At 41.7% G+C, this 13,425-nt stretch overlaps 1 protein-coding gene across 1 annotated transcript in view; it reads left to right on the top strand.

Annotated features, from left to right (window-relative positions):
• MRC2 (mannose receptor C type 2) overlaps positions 1 to 13,425 on the top strand; it is a 99,144-nt gene that overhangs the window by 38,124 nt on the left and 47,595 nt on the right. The window contains exons 7-9 of the mRNA XM_063300429.1: positions 2,415 to 2,597; positions 3,795 to 3,949; positions 4,874 to 4,978. Of these exons, the coding sequence (XP_063156499.1) occupies positions 2,415 to 2,597; positions 3,795 to 3,949; positions 4,874 to 4,978 (443 nt within the window). The remainder of the gene's footprint in view (positions 1 to 2,414; positions 2,598 to 3,794; positions 3,950 to 4,873; positions 4,979 to 13,425) is intronic.

The raw sequence follows: 13,425 nt of genomic DNA, 5'->3' as shown, positions 1-13,425 counted from the left end.
TCCTTAGTCTGTTTGTAACTTTCCAGATCAACAACAACAACACGTTTATTACAGCCCTAAGGCCAGATACAATAAAAATATATAATAGTAACAACCTTACATTTATATGCTGTATATATAAAACAGAAAAACAATTAGTATGATACGATCTAAAATTAAGAATAAAAATACTAAAATAAATTGAAATAAAATACTCTGTTGAGACATTCTAAACCTAAGTAATGGTGCAGCGTTTCCAAATCAACGTTCTAATCACCCTATTGTTGTTTATTCCAAAAATGAAATTTTTAAAAAGTCCTTAAACTTATATTTAAAACTTATTTTGCTAAAAATTGAAGGAAACTCATCCGGTGCTGTAAAAACTTGTCGATCCAAAGCTTCATAATATCTGAAAAGGAGTTAACAAGCAATTTCCAGAAGTGTTTAGAAAAGGAAGTATGTGAATCTAGTGTCCTTTTGAAGCTGCCGACGGTGATTTGAGCAGAGGTGGCTATTCCCTCATCTTCCAGAGCGATAAACCCACTGGAGACAGCTGTCTTGCAGCCTCCTTGTGAGGAGCAACTATCTGGAGCATTTGTGGGAGAACTCAAGTCCTCTCCTTGTCCGGAGAGGAATTACAAAGAGCCGGTCTGCTCGCTGGCTCTTCATTTGGCCGTGCTCGTCAGCTCCATTTCAGCTGTCCGTTTCTTCTCTGGACATCCCAGGTGAAGCCTATTTTAGATGGGTTTGTATTCCCATTGAAAGAGCAGGTTTGTAGAATGCTCCTTGATTCTCCCTGGATTTGCAGGTAGAAGCTGCAGATTTCTCTTACTGTGACTCAGGAAAAGGTCAATAGAGTCGCTGTCCTCATACAAGTGTGGCAGATATCTATTGCTGTTGTAGGAGGAGAGGAAAAGTGAAAGCAACCATTTACTAATTCCGAGCATCCTGGCATCACAGCCAGGCAAAGGGCAGCTTGCCAACCTATTCTGCATACAAAATCAGCCCTCGCCAGCCTGTGCGCCTGCAAAAAAGTAACCTCAGTGCTGGGTTCCCAGATCTTTTCACACAGACCCTTCTCAGCTGCGCTTGCTGCCAGATTCCTTCCGGGCCTGAGGCTTCAAACAGAGCTAGATAGTCAAAGATAGCAAATTGGGCCCTGAATACAGATTGGGTTGGATTACCTCTAAATTTCCTTCCAGTGTTATGATTCTAGGCCAATTGCTGCAGTTTCCTGAAATCAGAAATTTTGCTTTTGAGGAAGGGCACTAGACAGGCATTGCTGCTTGCACACTTTGCAGTTACAGCTTCATATAGGTGTATTCATTGTGTAGCTCCAGCAGCTGCCAATCACTACCATCTTCCATCTGTTGTTTTTTAGGAGTTCAATAAGGAAGTGTGTAAACCGTGAGTGGGAAAGTTACATCAGCTGAAGCTTACCAATAGGAGTATGGACCTTGTGGAAGTTTTCCATGTGGTTGATACTCCCCTGAGCTGGCGGGGGTGGGGGGGGAAGGCTTGCTGTGCATAGTTCTATTCTCTCTGGCAGCCGAAGCAGAAATGGTCACAGAAGCACAGAGCCCCCTGCCAGATAGGAGAGGTTGATCTTGCAAAGGCCCCATTGGAGACCAGCCAGCTGCCAATCCTCCGAAGATGACTGTTCTATGCAACATGGAGCATTCATGTAGGAGGCCTTCTTTCATTTTTCCAGTGGAAAGTACCACTTTCTTGCTGGATTGCTTTGATACAGCTTCAGCCTGGCTCAGCAGCAGGATAGCACCACAATGGTGGGCTCTGTTATAAGGACATAACCTAATAGTAGGCTCTCCAGAAGCTGAGGCAAGGAGCTGTACGGATAAGCCCTGTCTCTTCCCTGATAAATTTGTCCATTTTTCAAAATCAGCAGGAGAGCTCACTTTCTGTTACATGGAGAGGACCTTCTCTTGTGTTATTTCCAGGCTATGGATTGTACTCCCCTACTCTCTCAGTGTTTAGGAAATCTGTAAGATGTATCTCTTTTGCCAGGCTTTTATTTGTTAGATGATTTTAGTATTTATTTTATTATTACTTTGAGGGTTTGGGGACAGGGATATATTGAGTTGGTTGGAAGGAAGTGCATAGGCAAAAGAGTTTCAGAGCCTGAAAGCCAGGCACTCAGGGCACCAATGTAAGGAAGAGGATGGGAATAAACGTTTGCATTCTGTTTGAAATTAATTATGTAAAACAATGGATGGAGGCTTTTAGTTTAAATCCATGTATTAATACCTGTGATTAAGGAATTAGTAAGGTGGTTTATATGGCAGATAATAAAGTTCAGTGCTTGGTTTACAAAGTTCTGTTTTCTGGGTTATAGATCTTGGATGTAGCCTCACAATTTAATAGGTATGTTCCATGGCTCTCTGATTCTTTAAGTTTATGCACTGTAATTCTAGTAGAAACTGAAGTGAAGATTGATTGTGATCCCAGCTGGCAGCCATTCCAGTCTAACTGCTATCGTTTGATAAGTGAAAAGAAAAGTTGGATAGATGCCAAAAAGACCTGCTTGCGCAGTGAGGGGGATCTAGTGAGCATCCATACCCTCTCTGAACTGGAGTTTGTTACCAAGCAAATCAAGCAAGGTAAGGGATAATTGACTCTACCATGCCCTCTGGACCCTTGCACCTGGGGTCTACCCTACTCAGAACTTTGAATGAGTGTCTCAGGTACTCTCCTCAAGCAGCAGTTGTGGAGTGGGTGATACTGCTCTTTTATAAAATGGCTGCCATGCTGGCTGTGGCCAAAGAGAAAAACCAGAAGGACTAGAAGACTGGTGGTCACATAGAGTGTATCTTTGGTGGCAGAGTGGTACCCATGTATTTTACTCCAGACACTGTGTGTGTGTATAATATTCATATTACAAAATGGATAGACAATTTTTATGGTAGCTTTTTACAGAAAATAAGGTCTGAATTAGATGTAGGTACTTAGCCAGTTAGCTTGCTCTGTGGCCACTGACTTTAAAATAGTGATTATCTCCTTCAAGTTGAATTTCATGACTTCATAGACATAATTTTCTTCGCAACAATATGGAAATTGTTTGCCATTGCCTTCCACGTTTTTAAAATTTTCAGGCTAGCCTAGCCCTGATATATCCTCATGGTTTCATGTCCAAATAGTAACCAGGTTTGACCCTGCTTAGCATTTTAAAAACAGCCAAGTTTGACTAGTAGGATAATACCAATTTTCAAACTGAATTGAGCTAAAAAGAAACGGATCCTTCTTGTTCCCAGCAAACTTGGTCCTTTAGAATGTTGATTGGCTGGCACTTAAGACAATCAAAATGATTACCCCCACACTTCATTCAATTGGTGATCCTTGGGCCAATCATGATGCTGTTCCCCTCTCAAGGATTAAATAGGTTTTTCTAAAAATATAAGTTCATTTTTTTTAAGGTACTGAATGAATTTTTTAGATGAATCAGTATGTTGAGTGTTTGTGGAAAATCTTCTGGAAGAACGTGGAGTATTGAGGACAAAAGTGATGCTGAAATTGAACTATAGTAGGTACAGAAATAAAGGTGAAGATAAGCCACAGCAGAGGAAGTCACACTTGATTTTTCTGCGTGGTATATCTAGTTTTCATGGAGGGTTGATTAATAATCCAGCATTCTTCTAAATTCTCATATACTGTAGAGAGCAGGTAAATTAGCTAGGCAGAAGCAGACATATGTCTTGTGCATTGTGTGATGTAGCAAATTCAAGGTAGGAAATGCATTGCTAACATATAAATGGAAGAGAACTGTATCCACTCTCTTCTCTTCTTCCCTGTTTTGCCAGATGTTGAAGAACTTTGGATTGGCCTGAATGATCTCCGGCTACAGATGAATTTTGAGTGGTCAGATGGCACACCGGTGCAATTTACATTCTGGCACCCTTTTGAGCCGAACAATTTCCGAGATAGCCTTGAGGATTGTGTGACTATCTGGGGGCCGGTATGAGTAAAATTGGAAGGGTTTCTATCATGAGAGACAGATATAGTTTTAGTTTACAGAAGACTCTCTATCTTTGTACCACATGTATTAAAAGGTCAGCATAGCAGTATGTACCTGTAGATGAAAAAATATGGCTCCTCATTAATGACTTGAGACTTTGGAATCTTAAGGGACATGCACTTTAAGCTCTTTTTTTTTCTTAAAACAGATTTGATCATGAAGAAATTTGGAAATGACTTATCCAGCTTTGCACAAAACAAATATATAATTTAAGACCTATTTCTTTTCTTTGCAGAAAGCTGAAGCAGGCAAAGCTCCGTGGGAATCCATTCTAATTTGTCTTTTATATCTAGATCATCCAGATATATTGATAAACCTTGAAACTTTTATTTTTTAAAGCCATTTTGAGGTTTTGCCAATAGCCAAATAATGGTGTTAAATAACTCTTTTAAAAAATATTTAACATTGCCTCCATGTATTGCCTACAATGTTCCTTTAGATTGCAAGCATCTTGGTTTATGATGTTTTGGGGGTTGTATGTGGAAGGGGAAGTTGGTTAATTGGTTTACTTGTTTTAAAAACTGGTTTCTGAAATAAAGATTGCAGAAATATGCCGAAGCATGTGCTGAAGGGGTAAGCATGGCAGAAGGCCTAGAAGTGAAAAACAAAAACAAAAACAAAAAACCCAAGTTTATATGATAGCTGATAGGCTGGTGCAAAACAGCAAAAGATATCATGAAGATTAGCCTAGTAGACTAGAAATTTGCATACAATAAAAACCGAACAAACGTGTTTTAAATTGGTAAATATATAGTCAACACAGGAAGCTGGGAAGATACAACATTTGTGTTTAGAATATTTAGAAACTGGGTCCAACTGTGAAAATAGCTTTTACTGAGTTGAAATTTCTGTGCCTCTATCCAGGAAGGGAGATGGAATGACAGTCCTTGCAATCAGACATTGCCTTCTGTCTGTAAGAAGCGGGGTCGAGTAAGTCAGGGGAAAGAGGAGGACCATGGCTGTAGAAAGGTAAAGACATTCTTCCCCCCCTCCCTCCTCCCCCCCTCTTCCTCTCTCTCTATAGGTATAGAGTCAAAGGCAAAAGAAGGAGGCCCAGCAGCTGCATTTTGTGGCTCAAAGACTGGCTTATACAGAACTGTTCTATAGATTCATGTATGAAAACTGAGACAAACCCTTTTCTTTCAAGTTGGTTAAAGTTCCTAACATAGGGGTTACAAATCCTGATTAAAAAGTTAGTTACATGAAAATGGAACGTGGAAAAGCAAGCATGAAGAATGTGAAAGCTTTTTTTTTCCCCTTCAGAAATTAACAAGCATACTCTCTTTGCCATTTGGGAAATAAAGTGCCCTAGCTGCATGTCATCTATTGAGATATACAGTGTCCAAGTACAGTATCTAGCAACCCATCCCTGTCCAGGGAACATCTTCTTTCCAGCTGGCCAAGCCCAGAATGTTTTAGCCTTTCTACCTCTGCAGCAAGTATAGGAGGAGGGAAAGGTACATGTGTGATTTTAACAGTATTTCAGAGGTTTTATTAGGGAAATATTTACCTGAAAGATCTGTAAGGCTAATTAGAATGATTTCCCCAGCTTTGCTTCCTGTTCAAGGAAGAAAATTAGCCTGTGCCTATCTGTTATGCACCTTTTAAATGAATTCTCATTATATACCTCCAAGAGTAGGGATGAAAAAAGGATGGCAGTCCAGAAACTAGCTTCCAGTTGTGTAAATTCATTGGCTGTAACCTGTGGAATTGTGTCTGGTAGGATAGTGGCAGAGATGAGACTCCCTTCATTCTGTTGAATAAAAGTCCAGCTCCCATAATCCTCTAGCTATTATTATAGGATTCTGGGAATTGAAGTATAGCACATTTGAAGGCCATCTGAAGGCTATGCTAGCAGCAGATGGAAGGAAGCAAAGCCGTCTTGCTTCTAAAAGTTGCTGTATGAAGTTTGGTACCACCTCAATTGCACTTCAGAATTGGAGAGCACAGGATTAGGTGCAACTGCATATTAAAACTTATTATGAAAAACTGGGGTTGATTTGTGGTGATCATCAGCTTCTTTTGAAACCACACTTAGTGATACTAGTTTTTAGCTTTTTCAGTTTGGGTTATCTTGTTATCAAGATACTGCTCTTTAAATTCTTGTTCCATTTTGCTTTGCAAAAATTTTGCTAATTTTAAAAATGCATGTAAGAAAGCTTAGCGTGTAAGAAGTTAAAAGCCCATGGAGCCATACTAAACAGCTTTGCCCCCAGGGTCATTTGGGCTGAGTAGCCTCCTCTGCTCACATTCTTGTCCATGCAGGGGGGATGACTTTATGTAGGCAGCTGCACATGGGAACTGGAACCACATCAGCTGGGTTTTTGTCTGTTATGGGAGACCTTACACTTGCCTTATATATTTTTCCCAATCACCTTGCTTGGTGCCACCAGGGACCTTCCACCTGACTTGTTAAAAGTGACAGAATTGAAAAGTGTGTTGGGTATTTGGCAAAGCAAAACTCGCTTTGCACGCCTGCCATAAAATTATTGCTACATGCATCGGCCAAGGTGAGAGTGAACCCATGTCAGCTTTTGCAGCTTTGCAGACAGAGAGGATCGTTAATCACATTCCTTCACAAGCTGTTGGAGCCAAGGACGGGCTGATAAGACACCTGGACTCTAATAAAGTCTAAGGAACTGGGAGGGGGGAGTTCAGGAGTGAGAACAAGCTTGCTTGTGACAGGGAGGAGAAACTATGTCAGAGGGAATGATTTAATTTGAATGCTTTGGCGCCAAAACGTTATTCAAAGCTTTGCAACTGTCCTGTGTAATCGAATTTTAATAAATGAATTCTTTAAGCTTCCTAATGGACTGTCTGGAGAATTTCTCAAGTTAAGATCCTGGTACTGGGGCCGTCACAGAAAGCTCTGAATCACCAATCTAATGGCAACCTGCCCTGAGGACGCTGCCCTACCTGAGGGAGCAGTACCTTCTGCAGATCCAGTGTTGTCAAGCAACTTTGGGGAACTAACTGTACTGGATGAATGGCAAGATGAAGAACTCATCTCAGTGGTCAGACGTGTCTCCTCAGAAGGGGTGAGACTTTCCTGGTCACCTATGACAGAGCACACACTGATGGTTTCTGAGATGGAGGAGGCAGCAGGAAAGAGTATTGCTGGAGGTGTCCCCTTGGGAAGAGGGAGACCTTCGGAGCAGTACCCAAGGGAATTGAGGATTTATAACAGCCAATGGTGAGCAAAACCACCATGATGGACTTACAGATTTTTCAGGGAGTGAGCTGACATCCTACACGAGAGGTTTCCCCGCCGAAGAAGCCTGTGACATATGAGGCAAAGAGCCACAGATGAGGAGAGACCTACTGGAGAGACCCGAACCTAGAAAGGACTAGGAGGTTGGGAGCCCGACCCAAAACCCATTTCTCGGAAGTGGAGTATTGCCCAAACTCCTTGATGAGGGATTTGAAAGACAGTCATGTGAGATCAGGCGCAGCGCAGACCCAAAGGCCAGCCGGCATGTGACCATAGAGAGACGGTCTCGATCAAATCTGGTGAGCGAATCAGAAGAGTAGAATGTGGATCAGGAGTCGCATGTCTGGTTTGCAAGGCACAGTCAAGGAGATGAGTTGACAATTGCGGCAAATAGCCATAGTGACTACCGGGCAGAATATCTCAAGAAACCTGCGGGAAGAATATTTCTCAGATCGCCGGAGCACCACCTCTTTTGGACCTCAGCTGCAAATTACTTACCAGAGCTGGGACAGCGAGCTGGTAGTGGAGGCTTAGGGATATGGGATCTGAAAGTGAAGTTCAGAGGCAACCCAAAGCAGCTGGCTTGATTCATGAATCAAGTTCGTGGATTCATGAATGAATGGGGGAGAGATTTCCCAGATGATGAAGCTAAGTTCCTGTACATGACAGCCCACTTAGAAGAGGAAGCAGCTGATTGGGCTGTGGACCTGTTCGAAGCAGAGGCTCTAGAGCTGGATGACTTCGATGAATTTATGTTTGCTCTGCGAACTCGAGTTGAAGATCCCCTAATTGTGATGTGGGCCAAAACCAGTCTGCAAACTCTTCGACAAGGGAACTGGTCGGTATCCGAGTATGCCTCCAGGTTTAAGAAGTTAGTGAGCAAAATGACTGATTGGCCAGAGTCACTGAAAATTGAGTATTTTAAAGCTGGCTTGAAACCTGAAATCTTGGAATATTGGCGCGTGACAAGCCAAACACACTGCGAGGGTGGATTTGCCTGGCTGGAGAAGTGGAAGAAACCTGAGTGCAAGTAAGGTTGAAGCAACGCATTCATGCAGCAGAGAAGCGCACTTTCACTGCTACAGCGAGTGTTGAGTGGAAGGAGACATGTCGAGCTTGGGAAAGAGAAAAGGAGCGTTGTACCCGAAGTGGAGCTTGCTGCAAATGTGGCAAAGAAGGTCACCACATTTCTGAGTGCCCATTATCCAACACAGTTTCGCAAAGGAAAAACCCCAGCCACATGCCCAAGTTACCGGCTAAAAAAGTCTCCAGTGCCAGTTCAATCAGCGCTGAGCTCTTGCCAGGTAAGGGGGGTCCTGAGCTCATGCTGGCAGGATTATCCGAAGCTGAAGAAAACTTGGCAGATGAAGAATTCCAGATGCTGGGAAACTGGAATTGCCTGTCCTGAATGGCGCCCAAGGGCAGGCAACGGCAACCCAATGCAATGGGTGCCCAGATCCAGTGGTGAGTGAACCATGCAAATCCCTACAAACTGGCAGGGGCACAGACTTAGTTGGGCTCACAGACTCTGGCAGTACTCGCTGTTTAATGCACCCTGCAGTAGTAACGGGACTAAGACTGAGGGTTGGCAGATTTAAAACCCCTGTAACTTTTACTCAGCTTGATGGGTCAGACGTGCAAGAGAGTCCTGTACAATTTTATACTGAAATGGTGGAGATGAGGATTGGGACTGGTAAAGAAAGTTTGAGATTCCTAGTAGCCCCTATAGCACATCAATCCGTAATACTTGGGTTAGCGTGGCTGAAACAAAGGAATCCCAAGGTGAACTGGACCACAGGGCAGTTGCAGTTCGTGGATGGGGTATATGGCAATTGGAAGGAGCCTGAGCCTCCCCTGGACTTAGAAATGATGGCTGGCATGGCAGAACTCCTGAAGCCCAACCTAGCCCCAGGGGAACCTCAGATCCCACTGCCTTATAAAGATTTAGAGGTGGTGTTTGGGGAAGCTGAATCTGATCATCTTCCTCCCCATCAAAAATCTGACTGTGCTATTGAGTTGGAACCCGGGGCCTCACTGCCTAAACCCAAGCTATATTCTATGACTCCTAAGGAGATGGCAGCCTTGCCAGAGTTCGATAAAAATTTGAAGCGAGGTTTCATCTGACCCACCACTTCTCCCATGGCTGCTCCTGTCTTGTTTCACACCAAGAAAAATGGATCTCTATGATTATGTACTGACTATGGGGGTCTCAATGCCATTTGTACTTCTAATAAATACCTTCTCCCTCTGATGAAAGACATGTTAGCCCACTTATCAAAAGGGGAAATTTTCACACAGTTGGACTTACAGGAAGCCTGATTTCATGTTCACATAAGAGAAGGGATGAATGGAAAACTGCTTTTAATTTCCCCTTGGGGGATTTTGAGTACCTCGTGATGCCATTCGGGTTACAGGGCGGCCCTGGGGTCTTCATGCACTTAATAAATGAAGTTCTGCAGGATTTTCTATATAAAGGCATGCTTGTGTACCTCGATGATATCTTAATCCATAGTGACAATATGGCAGACCATGTAAAATTGATCAGAGAGGTCTTAAAGAGACTGCTAAAAGCTCAGCTGTATGCTAAACTTTCTAAATGTGAATTCCATAAACAACAGTTAGACTACTTGGAGTATAGAATTTCCAATAAAGGCATAGAAATGGATGCAGCGAAGGTACGGGATGTCTTAGCCTGGGAAGTGCCCAAAGCAAGAAGGCAGTTACAAAGTTTCATTTGGATGATGAACTGTTTATTTGTGGGGGCTACTTCAACTTTGGCAAATGGATGTTTTGTAACTTGCCATGTCCATCATGGCATCCATTTTGTGAGTGCACCCAGCTCTCCAAATTTTAAAAGTGTACTTGGCCCAAAAAGGAGGAAGATCTCTATGCTCCCAGGTCTTTGAGTAGGGTTTCCCTCTCAACTTTATTTCAACTAAAAAGATTATCCTTATTCCCATTTTATCGAGTTGGGGAAATGCATCTGAAAGCACATGACTTACCTATTTTAGTCTGAATGGAAATTCAGAATACATGATTTTAACTCAATTTTTCCCATCTTCCAGAAAATGTATTAGTCCCCTCTGCTTCTCCCCTCCCTCCTTTTTTCCTTAACAGCGAAGCTTCTTGACTTTTTTAAAAAAAAAAATCCATATTTTTTATTCCATTGCGGGCCCACAGAACTCAGCATGAGCATCAGCAATTTCTGTTTCTTGCCATATGGCAACCACGAGGGCTTTTTATGAAAGGAGTTAGCCCATCTGCTGGATGTCTAGTTAGTCTTCATAGGCAAGACTACAAACCTGAATGAAGGTGGGCTAACTTCCAAGATTTCTGTCTTTCACTTTTAAAATAACGACACTTCTTCAGAGCCTTATCCTCAGCTACACATTTTTCCACACAGCCTAGAGGAGTCAGCATTGTCTTATTAATCAACAGAGTTAGAAGGCTAAGTTCCTTTTAAATAAATTTTTCCTCATCTACTGCCAAGTGTTTAATATACTGACAGCAATTTCTAGTAGAGTGAATTGTCACGGAATTTCTCCTTCCAAGGAATTTCAGGAAACAACTCTCCAGGTAACCTTTTAAGACCTTGCTTTGCAACTTGCAACAACCTAGAGTACATAAGGATTGAGGCAATAGGGTACATGCATGCCTCTATAAATATATACTTATTTTCTTCAAGACCTGCTCATCCCCAGACACAGACTGTGAAATTATGGGAGGCACTGAAGAATACAGGCCTAAGAAAGAGAAGCGAGAGGAATCCTGGTGGTTCTCTCACTGCATTGGCCCAGGCTGCTCTTTAGGTGCGGGTGGCAAAGACAAGAGTTTTTATAGTAAAAAAGAAAATTCCCCCACTGCACTGACCCCATCCTTCTCTCTCCACGCTGGGAACCCAGACAAGTAAAATGAAGGCTATGCAAAGGAGAGGACCTTTTTCCCTACTCTGCATCTCCTTCCAAAGAATTTCAAGAGGAGATAGGGAATTGTTATGTTATGTTACATTGTAAAATGATTGATTGATTATGTGCCATCAAGTAGTTTTTGACTGCTAGCAACCACATATATAGATTTTTCTCCATGACAATCTATCCCTAACCTGTTCTTTCAGGTGTCCCAATGGTGTACTCATTGCCACTGTGGTTGAGTCCTTCTACCTTGCTGTTGATCATCCTCTTCTTCTCTTTCCTTCCACCTTTCGCACAATTAGAGCCTTTTCCAGAGAGCTACTGTAGGTCTTCACATAATGTGTCTGGAGTAGGATAATTTGAGCCTGGTCATTTGTGCCTCAAGCGAGAAATCTGGGTTGATTTGTTCAATGATCCATCAGTTTGTTTTCTTGGCTATCCACAGTATTCTCAGGAGTCTTCTCCAACAGCAAAGTTCAAAGGTGTCAATACTCTTCCTATCTTGCTTCTTCAGAGTCCAACTTTCATTTCTATAGAGTGTCACAGGGAATACCATGTCTTGCACAATTCTGATCTTTGTAGGTATAGAAATAAAATAATACCAGCTGAAAAACTTTGGATGTGACCAAGACTTAGTGAAACTTATTTTTCAAATGTGTTATACTACTGTTCTTGTAATTTCTGACTATTTACCATACTGGCCATCTACCCATTGTGACTATGTAGTTTTGTGTATGAGATGGCTCTGTTCCAGAAGACATCTGAAGTTTCCTAGCAATTCTCTTTCCTGTGCCTGCAAGAATTGGCATGTCCTTGTTCCTACTTGCTTATCTTTTTGTTTGCTCATCTCTGAAGTAATTGGTCTGCTGCCTGCTTTTGAAGGCCCCATTCATCCTCTGTGTTGATTGTGGTAAATTCTGTGGATACCTTCAAAAGAAGATCCATTAGCAAATAGACAGCATGGTAAAGAAATTACTGGCTATCTACTAATGGTTGGTATATGTGTTTAGAGAGAGAGGGAAAGTTCTTGTGATGTGACAAATGGTGTATAGTCTTAACAAATCATGATTCATAATGTGATTCATAATGTTTTCATTAAGATCTCATACGGCTGTCATATCAGATAATTATAAGGAAAACTATCAGTTTTCTTAGATAATATGTCTGAAAGAATGGGAAAAACTGACTGTTATCCATTTTTGTCAACGTTATTTGGCATGTTATCAAAACTTGGGGAAAAAGAGGGTGTTTACATCTCTGATAAAAAAGTTCAGAATAGCAAGAATAGAGTTTAATTTTACAAAATACAGATGGGAAAATATATAGATATGGTAATATCTCTCATATATCTTTCAGGGTCATCAGGGCTAAATTAGAAGCTATTAGCTGTCCCTTTTCTCAGCCTCAACAACAAATAAATACAAATGTATTTTTCATTCAAGTAAGGTTTCCCAGATACATAACATGTGTAAAAATCCAACAAGCTTTGAAATATTTAAGGGACTTTTCTTTGGTAATTGTTGTCTAAGACAGTGTTTCTCAACTTCAGCAACTTTAAGGTATGTGGACTTCAACTCCTAGAATTCCCCAGCCAGCATGCTGGTTGGGGAATTCTGGGAGTTGAAGTCCACACACCTTAAAGTTGCTGAAGTCGAGAAACATTGGTCTAAGGTATATGAGGTCTTGATAACTTAGATCACAATAATCAGCCTGTCACATTCTCGTTCCCCCCTTTTGAAGCTCCCAGAATGTCCTCAGGTTCAGGAGCAAAAAATCAATCCCTTTTTAAGGGGGGGGGGGGTTCAGAGGTAAAAACCTTAAGCCTCTACCCATTTTCAGTGCTTAACTTCACCTCAAATCAGAACGATTTTCCTATGTGAGAATTAAGGTGTGAAATGAAAACAAGTGTTAAAGTACATTTGTTGTCCTTTCAGCCCTGACAGAAGAAATAGTTTTGATTTTGTCCATTCCAGTGATATTTTGCCACACCTCCTTTGGCCCTCAAATTTCTCTCCCCAGAGGCGTGGTCTCTGCCTTCAGGTTGCACATCTCTTGCTTAATCTCATTTATATAGAAATAAAAGCAATTTCAGCTCCTTTTATCAAGGAAGACTGGCAATGTTTGCAAACTTGGCTCATCAATTTCTATTTAAATTGAATTTAAAAAATACGTAGTCAGCAAAACAGCTCAAAGCAGGCCATGACTAGGGCTAATGGAAGTTTGAAGGAAGAGCTCTCCCACTCATTCATATTTTAACTCTTTTACAAGGGGTGGACATGAAATGGAAAATAAGT

This window comes from Candoia aspera, chromosome 4, assembly GCF_035149785.1.
Source record: "Candoia aspera isolate rCanAsp1 chromosome 4, rCanAsp1.hap2, whole genome shotgun sequence".
Lineage (NCBI taxonomy): Eukaryota > Metazoa > Chordata > Lepidosauria > Squamata > Boidae > Candoia > Candoia aspera.
This window is presented reverse-complemented; position numbering and strand designations above follow the sequence as displayed.